Below are 9,186 nucleotides of genomic sequence, written 5' to 3'. Positions count from 1 at the left end.
TTTCCTCCTCTGGAAAATTTCTAGATTCTTTATTTTGGGAGCTTGCTGAAGCCATCATGGATTGCCTCTTTATGCAATTTGATATTGACTGTTGTTTCCAAGCCATCAATAAGTTATTATATTTATTTATTTTATGTTTGCTTACTGTGTCCTAGCTTCTTGTTTTGTTTTAATATGCCCAAATAGGCTGCTCGTACGAGCTGGTTTGATTATTGGCACCTTTGATGCTCTTATGTCCTGTCACCAGGTGGTTAGATCTGTTACTAAGTATGTGAGCTCAGGAGTCTTCCCACTCCTCCTGTATGGATTCAGCTCAGGTGCCCAGGTAGATAGCCACCAAGTCTGTGGTGCAGGCTGTCACTTACAGTCCTAGACAGGCATGGGTGATTGGTGTAGGCACAGGCATCTGGCTGCAGCAGGGGGACACACTCTGAGCAAGGCAGGGGGCTGACAGCTGCCTCAAGTGTCCAGGAGGAAGGTGTGCCCCTGTTCCCTAGAGCATGTAGGTGGGTGGGTTTTGCAGCTGGACCATGAGCACCTAATGCTGTTGGCTGTAAGGACTGGGGGACACCTCTTATTCATGGGCCTCTATCACAGGTGGCTAGGTAGCGTGGGTGGAGCCACCAGTCCTCAGGCCCCTGATGTGGGTAGGTGAAGACCCTCTGGATATCCATTTTAGTCTATTCATTTAGGATCAAGGTTATTTTAATATTTCCAGGGTTATTAGTTATTTACCCTGCTGTCTAATCCTGATTAAGATGCTTTTTTCCTTAGCCTGTGAGCTTTTGATAAATGCCAATTGCTCTAGAACCTAAAACACTAGCCAAAAGAACTTCCATGTTGAAAAGCTCAGATGGACAGCAAAGTCTTTAAGGACAGTTGTTGAGGGAAGCCGGAAGCCTGAGGGTGGGGAACATGGCCCACTGATCAGATAGGCTCAGGCTCAAGCCTGGGCTAGCACATACCAGCCTTGCAAACCTGGTCGAGATACTTGACTTCTTTCAGCTTCATAGCATTGTAGCGATGTTTAAGAACAAAAACACAAGCAAAGAGCTTAATATAGTGCCTGGCACCAATAAGCATTCAACAAATATTATCAATTAGCAATAAAAAATTAGTATCATTTATGAAGTATTTATAAATATAAATTTACATTTAAAAATATAAAACTAGAAATTGTCTTCTCTATTTTGGTAATTTATCTCTTGTCCTTCTTTACAAAACTTAGATTGAAATACTGCACATTACTAATTTCTTTAAAAAAAATTGCTTCAGAAGCACCTTGAATTAAATTAATTTCTCTAAGACACTTAACATGTATGTGGCCTGATGAATAGTGTATGGATTACAAACTTTTTAAACATATCTACTCTAATATTCATACTTCTTATTTTTAAAAGGAAATAACTTCACATATTGTCCCAGAATTCATATTCTCATTTCTATAGTAAATTAAAAAGCAAACAAACAAACCTATCGCCGTCAAGTCAATTTTGACTCATAGCGACCCTACAGGACAGAGTAGAACTACCCCACAGAGATTCCAAGGCTGTGATCTTTATGAGATGTATTGCGTTGGGCAAATCTGCTGCAAAAGTTCCTTTTAAAGTATTAAAAAGCAAAGATGTCACTTTGAGGATTAAGATGCGCCTGACCCTAGCCATGGTATTTTCAATCGCCTCACATACATGTGAAAGCTGGACAAAGAAGAATTGATGCCTTTAAATTATGGTGTCGGCAAAGGATATTGAATATACCATGGACTGTTAGAAGAAAGAACAAATCTGTTCTTGAATGAAGTACATCCTTAGAAGCAAGGATGATTTCCTGTCACGTACTTTGGACATGTTATCAGGAGGGACCAGTCCCTGGAGAAGGACATCATGCTTGGTAAAGTAGAAGGTCAACGAAAAAGAGGAAGACCCTCAACAAGATGGATTGACACAGTGGCTGCAACAATGGGCTCAAGCATAACAACGATTGTGAAGATGGCACAAGACCAGGCAATGTTTCCTTCTGTTGTATATAGGGTCACTATAAGTGGGAACCGACTCGATGGCACCTAACAACAATCTTTATGGAGCTGACTGCCACATCTTTCTCCCATGGAGTGGCTGGTGGGTTTGAACTGCCCACCTTTCGGTTATCAGCCAAGTGTTTAACCACTACATCATGAGGGCACCTATAGTAAACATAGTGTTCTCTTATAAAAATTCTCTTTATCATTTGTGCTACATATTTTGGTGGCAATAAACTAATAAGCCAGAATTATAGAGTATAGTGGTCTGTAGAAGTAGTGGTGGAGCTGGTACAGGTAATGTTAAGATTCCTCTTTTCCTTGTCATCAAAACTTTTATTTGATTTGTGCCCTATATTCTTTGACCTGTTGCTTCCGTCACTCTCAGGAACACATTCAAACTCCTTGTCATGGTCTATAAGGCTTGCTACTTGGCTCTTCTCAGAAAGCTGTTTTTATCAGATAGGTTTGATTTCTTTTTTGCATGTATTCATGCTAAGACTCACCCAGCTATTACTTATCGATCACCTATTATGTGCAAAGGAGCCTGTGGGAGGTGCAAATTGTTAAGCACTCAAGTACTAACTGAAAGTTTGGAGGTTCAAACCCACCCAGAGGTGCCTTAGAAGAGAGCCTAGCAATCTGCTTCCCAAAAGCTCACAGCTTTGAGAACCCTCTGGAGCATGGTTCTACTCTGCAACAAATGGGCTCGCCAATGAGTTGGAATCGACAACATCTGGTTTTACTGATATTATGTGCAAGGCTCCTTGCTACAGCTGCTTCTCCTTCTCCTCTTTCTCTACCTGTTTCTCCTCCTCATTCCCGTTCTGAGATTTTTGCAGGTGTCTGATGGAAAGAATTTTAATTACTAGTGTTAAATATCTTTGCTTTTCCCAGGTAAAGAGCATACCTCTACCATGTTAGAACTTCTAAGCATTTAATAGTATTCCTGGAAAAATAATGTTTCTTGAACCTAATTGAACTGAATGAACTTGTTTGAACTTCTAAGAAATTTCTGTTTATATTGAGATGGGACATATCAAAATAATTTTAGATTTTTAAAGGTTTATGTATTTTTCAGATAAAGAAGAGAGGTATATAATATGGAATTTGTTCATACACTTAAAACAATTTGAATATTTTAAATTGGCAATATGCTATATTTTTTATAAACAATAACGATGAGGGTTATTTTTTCTTTCATTTAAAACATGAGAGCTATTAGTTACTACAAAATTAATGTTTCATTTTTCTTATTACTTATTTTGTTAATCAGAACAATTCTAAGAATTTAATTTAGATGGGAAAAAAAGAGAATATAACCAATAAGAGGAGAGGGAAAGTAAATAACAGGATAATAAAAATGGCATCATTGTATTTGAGCTAGAAAGATAAAAGATGTCTCAACAAGAGAAGAGACAAAAAATACAAATAAAATAAATTAAAAATAATACTTAAGAATGAATGATTAAGACAAAATAGAGAAAGATAAGAAGAAAATAAATACACATTGTAATATCACCCATCATATAAAAATATATTTTATTTCAAGGAATAAACCAGGGAATGTGATTCAAGAAAACTGGGACATATCCTTCTAATGGCGCCTCTGAGGGGAGAAATTAATTTTTTCAGATCAACTTATTCTCAGAAAATAAAATATCAAGGTTGGACATTTACTAAGATGCAGATGAAAACATGTCTTAGTCCACTGTAGTCTGAATCCAGCTCCCATTATGCCAGCAAGGCTGAGTAACATTCCCACAAACCCAGCTGATAAATCCAGTTGATGCATGTAAGTCCTCATATGTTTGATATCAACCATTTCCTTCTTGAAGCACCCTTGACTCTTAACTCTGTGACAACACATTTGTCTCAGTTCCCTTCTGTATGGAAAATCTGGTTTCCTTCACCAGCCCTTATCCTCTGCCCACTCCTTAAATATTCATTTTCTTTAGGATTCTATCCTGGACCCTCCCTTTTATGTACCTTAGGGACTTTCACTCCTGTGGCTTCAATATTCTTCTATATGCTGATTCATAGTCTCAGCCCAGATGTATACCTGGAGCTACAAACCTCTAGCAAATCAGCCTCCCCTCCTGCTTGCTGAGACTTCGTTCTTCCTTACCTCAGTGAAAACTTCCAGTCCACATACTGCAACACACTAGTAGGTTAAACCAGCAACTTGAATGTTTTCCTTATTACTCCTTCCTTATCTCCACTTCCAAAGATTTACAAAGTTTTTTTTTAATCCCTCATTCAAAAATTTACACACACAATGCTTTGTGACATTAGTTGCAATCCCCACAATGTGATAGCACATCCCCCTTTCCACCCAGGGTTCCCCATGTCCATTCGACCAGATCCTGTCTTCTCATCCTGAGTTTGGACAGGAGCTGCCCATTTGGTCTCATATATCCGATTGAACCAAGAAGCACATTTCTCACGTGCATTATTTTTGTTTTATAGTCCTGTCTAATGTTTATCTGAAGAGTGAGCTTCCAGAATGGTTTCAATTCTGGGTTAACTATGTGTCCGGGGGACATAGTTTCAGGGGTTTCTCCATTCTCTGTCAGATCATCAAGTCTGGTCTTTTTACGTGAATTTGAGTTCTGTTCTACATTTTTCTCCTGCTCTGTCTGGGACTCTCTGTTGTGTTCCCTGTCAGGGTATTCATTGGTGGTAGCCGGGCACCATCCAGTTCCTCTGGTCTCAGGCTGGTGGAATCTCTGGTTTATTTTGTCCTTTAGTCCCTTGGGCTAGTATTTTCCTGTGTGTTTGGCCTTCTTCATTCTCCCTTGCTGTGACTAGGATGGGGCCAATTGATGTATCTTAGATGGCAGATTTACAAAGTCTTGATGACTGTACTTCCTAAGTGTCTTTTGATCTTTTGAATCCATTCTTTTCTTTTGGTATTATTTCCCTGATGCAGGACATCATCCTCTCTCATGTTTTTTTTTTTTTTTTTTGTTTTTTGGTCTCCTGATTTTCCTGTTCCAGGCTTTTCCTTCTGATAATCCATTTACCAGTTCACAACAAGGTTGATCTAAAATGCAAATCTTTCTCCGTCAAATTCTCCTTAAAGACGGCCAATGGCTATCCAAAGGCTTTCAGATTAATCCCAACTTCTTAAAAAGATTTTGAGGACTAAGGTAGCTGTAATCCTTTAGGTCACCACTTAAATGCATCCATGAAACCCTCCAAAACCTTCTCCACCAGCAGGTCCCCAAAACTGGAGTTGAAATTTTGTGATCATTGTGTGTGCTCCTATAGCATTTTTTGGTTCACTCATCATCATACTGTATGCTTTTTTTTTTTTTTTTGTCTATATCTCACACAAGAACCCTAGTGGCACAGTGGTTAGGAGCTCGACTGCTAACCAAAAGGTCGGCAATTCTAATCCACCAGCCACCCCTTGGAAACCCTATGGGGAAGTTCTACTCTGTCGTATAGGGTTGCTATAAGTCAGAATCAACTCGATGGCAACACATTTGATTTTTTGATCTCACAGTAGATGGAACAAATTGACGGCAGGGAAATACACTACCGTGATTATATTTTACCCTTACATTCATTGCCGTCGACTCTATTCTGACTCATAACAACCCTATAAGACAGATTAGAACTGCCCCATAGGGTTTCCAATGTTGTAAATCTTTTTGGAAGCAGTTGCCATGTCTTTCTCCTGCAGAACGGTTGGTGGGTTCAAACTGAAGACCGTATGGTTAGCAGTCGAGCATTTAACCATTGTGCCACTAGCATGTAGCGTAAGACTAGCAAGTAGAAGGTGCTCAATAAATAATCATCAGATAAATAAAACATTTGGGAAAGAACTTTTTAAAAGTCTCTCCAAGGACTTTGCAGGCTTGAAATTAATCCTAATACCTCTCCTTTACTATTTTTCTTATTTTTCCTGTGTATAAAAAAGCAATAGCATAGTTTTGACACACTTGGACTTTGTAAACATGGCATTAAGAGAAGGAATATAGTTTAATTGGGTAAAAGGTACTGAAAATTGCTGCTTCCCTAAATGGTAATACACATCTAACATGTATTTACGTATTTATGTATGAAATTTGAAACTTTCAAACTTTCAACAATTCTAAAAGATATTTGTTTTCCTTTATGCAGGGCAAGATTCCAATTCTGGTGAGAATTATACTTGCATTTTACTTATTTTATTTTCTTGTTGTAAAGTTTATGTATTTAATGTCAATAAAATTTTCAATTATTATCTAGTGAATTAATTTTATAAGGACAAATTTTATAATCATGAATGGTTCTTGCCGTTCAATTGTTTTTTAAATTTTTGCTTATAAGACATAAAATTTGATAACCTATCTGAACATATTATTATTTGTCTATGTATTATTGTGTAAAAATCGTTAAGTTTTCTCAAAATTGTTGGTAAATAACAAGGCAGGAGTCAAACCTTCTCTTTAAAATGTTAACACTACAAATAAACGAATTTAAGTTAGGTCACAAATTTATTCAAATTATTAGGTCACAAATTATTCAAAAAATGGGTTTAGAAATTCTCTGAGAAATCAGAGGATTTCTAAACATAGATGGTCTTATATATTAGTTATCTTTAAAGAATAATTTTTCTTGTTCAAAAATATGCAAAAGCTTTGAGATTATTAAAATATTTTGTAATAAACATTTCTCAATACTACTGGCATAACTGGATTAAGAATTTTAACAATGGTCCTTATTCTGAGATAAATTAAATTTAAAAAGGAAGATGCTGAAAATCAATTGATAAGTATTAAATGCAAAATAAAAAAGAAAAATTAAATTGCACATAGTTAAAAATAAATCGTATCACATTATTCTTTTGTTATTGAAAATGTATTTTTATTTCTTGTTAAATCTTGTGATTGACAGGATGTATAAAGAAGGTAAGGAAAGCCATGGGAAAATTCTGATTTAACAATTATAACGCACAGTTCTAAATGAAGCACATTTGACATATTCTGAGAATTTGTGTTATTGCAGGAATTATTTTTATAATGAAATAAAAATTCATTTCAAACTATGGAAAACAAAGAGCTGTGCAAATATTAACAGAAACTGCTCCTGAATCTGCATAAGGAGCATTTTCTCTTATTTTCAAAATATCAAATATTGCAATTCTATAGTTTGGCATCGAGGTTTCATAAATATGTGAACGTTATTCATGCATAGCAGATTATGATAAGTTTATGCTACCTGTTGTTGTGTGCAGTACAGTGGAGCCACTTACACACATGCAATTTAAAGACCCCTGGTGTCACAAAGGTTACACAGTCAGCAGCTATCCGAAACATTGGCCGTTGGAAGACACCCAACAACTCAGCAGGGGAAAACCTGGTGATGTGCTTCCATAAAGATTACAGTCAAGACAATCCTGTCAAATGGGGTCTCTATGAGTCGAAAATTAACTCGATGGCACCTAACAACAACAATTCACATGCAATTTACCATCTCCATTTTTTTTTTTTTTTTTTTTTACAGATCAGTAAATTCATTTCAACGTATGACTGGTTATTTTTGCAAGAGGGGAATAAGTATGGGGCAGAATGAGGAGTGAATGGTGAAAATGGTAGATGACCAGCATTACCTTATTGAAAGAGGTTCCAAAGGTCTCTACACTGACTATTATAACACCCCCTAAACGGTGACACCAAGGTTATTTAAACACATGAATACAGGGGCAATGTGGAATTGTCCATTGAAGCTTGCTTTTCAATCCCAAATTATACTCTTATTCGTGAAACTAAGGAATACACCCTGAGTTTAAGCTGTGTGCAAGACTATTAAGGCTTCTAGGTAGGAGGGTAGTTCTCTGCACACCCTATTGTCCTGTATCCTAGACAGAATTTGTCTAGCTAGACTAGTCCTTAAGAATGTTTCTCTTTTCAAAATAGCAGAGCACTATGACGTGGGGGGATTTGGAGTGGTATTCATGCTAGTCTCTGTAGTTCAAATCTAACTAAAAAGTGAGAGTGGATGATAAAGGCAGCATGTTACAACATTTCTCCCCAAAGCAAAAGGAATCATTGGAATCCTGCCAACACCAAAGATAGTTTAAACTAAAAATAACAAATCAGTAACTGGGGGCTCTGGTGGTGCAGTGGTTAAGTGCTCGGCTTCTAACTGAAAGATCAGCAGTTCAAACTCACCAGCCGCTCCAAGGGAGAAAAATGTGGCAGTTTGCTTCTGGAAAGATTGCAGCCTTGCAAACTCTATGGGGCAGTTCTACTCTGTCCTATAGGGTCACTATAGGGTCACTGTTAGTTGGAATCAGCTCAGTGGAAAGGGTATAATGATGACAGTGAATGCAAACTCATTAAAGTTCTTGAGCAGAATTTCAAGCTTGTGATTCCTTCCTCTCTCCTTTACTCTCTCTCTCTCCTTGCCTCCCTTTATTCCACCCTTTTTAACTTCTCTTTCCTCTTCTTTTCTCTCAGTCTTTCTCCCTTCCTTTTTTTCCCAACACACAGCAGATGAGAGAATAGTAAAGTGAAACTTTCTTTTTTTTGCACTGAAAACAAGAAGTACCAACTTGCCTATTACTTGGTTGGATAGGTTGGTATGTAATTATGGGTGACAGTTTGTTACTAAATGGGTTTATTCGTGAGTTATTTGGTCATGAAATTCTAGAAATTGAAAATTGTCATGGGCAAATGACAACTAACAACAAATAAGTGTACTATCACTTTGGATTTCTGTAGTCACAGAATAGTTCTGTGATATTTCATGAGCATTGGCATTGGGGCAACTCGATATGGATCAGATTGTTTTTATCTGTATTTAGTAAAAAATGAATTCGCTTTACCTTGAACACTACCAACGTATTACTTTATAAAGCATTAATAAATGAAGCTAACGTTTCTTTGTGTAACTTCTATTTCCATTTTATTACTTCCCTATTGAGTAACTACTCAATTCCAGTTCTTAATTTTACCTTGTTCTATCCATTTTACTCTTTTTCTAGTTTCTCCCATTCTCCAGCCCCTCTTTCCTTCTTTGTGCCATTTTCTCTTACCCATTAATTAAAATCAATTACATTGATTAAAATACTTGTGTGAAATAACACACTTTTGGGTTAATTGAATATTTTCAAAATATGTTTTGGTCTTTATAGAAAGAAATTCATATTAAACATAGAAAACTTGGGAAAAATA

General features: G+C 36.8%; 1 protein-coding gene across 10 annotated transcripts in view; it reads left to right on the top strand.

The window, feature by feature from the left end:
• Window positions 1-9,186, top strand: part of PTPRC (protein tyrosine phosphatase receptor type C) — a 130,848-nt gene that overhangs the window by 50,277 nt on the left and 71,385 nt on the right. For 5 of the 10 annotated variants that reach the window (XM_023730351.1, XM_023730356.1, XM_023730354.1 and 2 more), the window contains one exon: window positions 6,149-6,166. The exons of the other annotated variants lie outside the window; for them this stretch is intronic. In XM_023730351.1, the coding sequence (XP_023586119.1) occupies window positions 6,149-6,166 (18 nt within the window). The remainder of the gene's footprint in view (window positions 1-6,148; window positions 6,167-9,186) is intronic. 10 annotated transcript variants of the gene reach the window in all.

Source organism: Trichechus manatus, unplaced genomic scaffold, assembly GCF_000243295.1.
Source record: "Trichechus manatus latirostris isolate Lorelei unplaced genomic scaffold, TriManLat1.0 scaffold00035, whole genome shotgun sequence".
NCBI lineage: Eukaryota > Metazoa > Chordata > Mammalia > Sirenia > Trichechidae > Trichechus > Trichechus manatus.
Note: the sequence above shows the minus strand (reverse complement) of the source record. Positions and strands in the feature narration are given on the sequence as shown.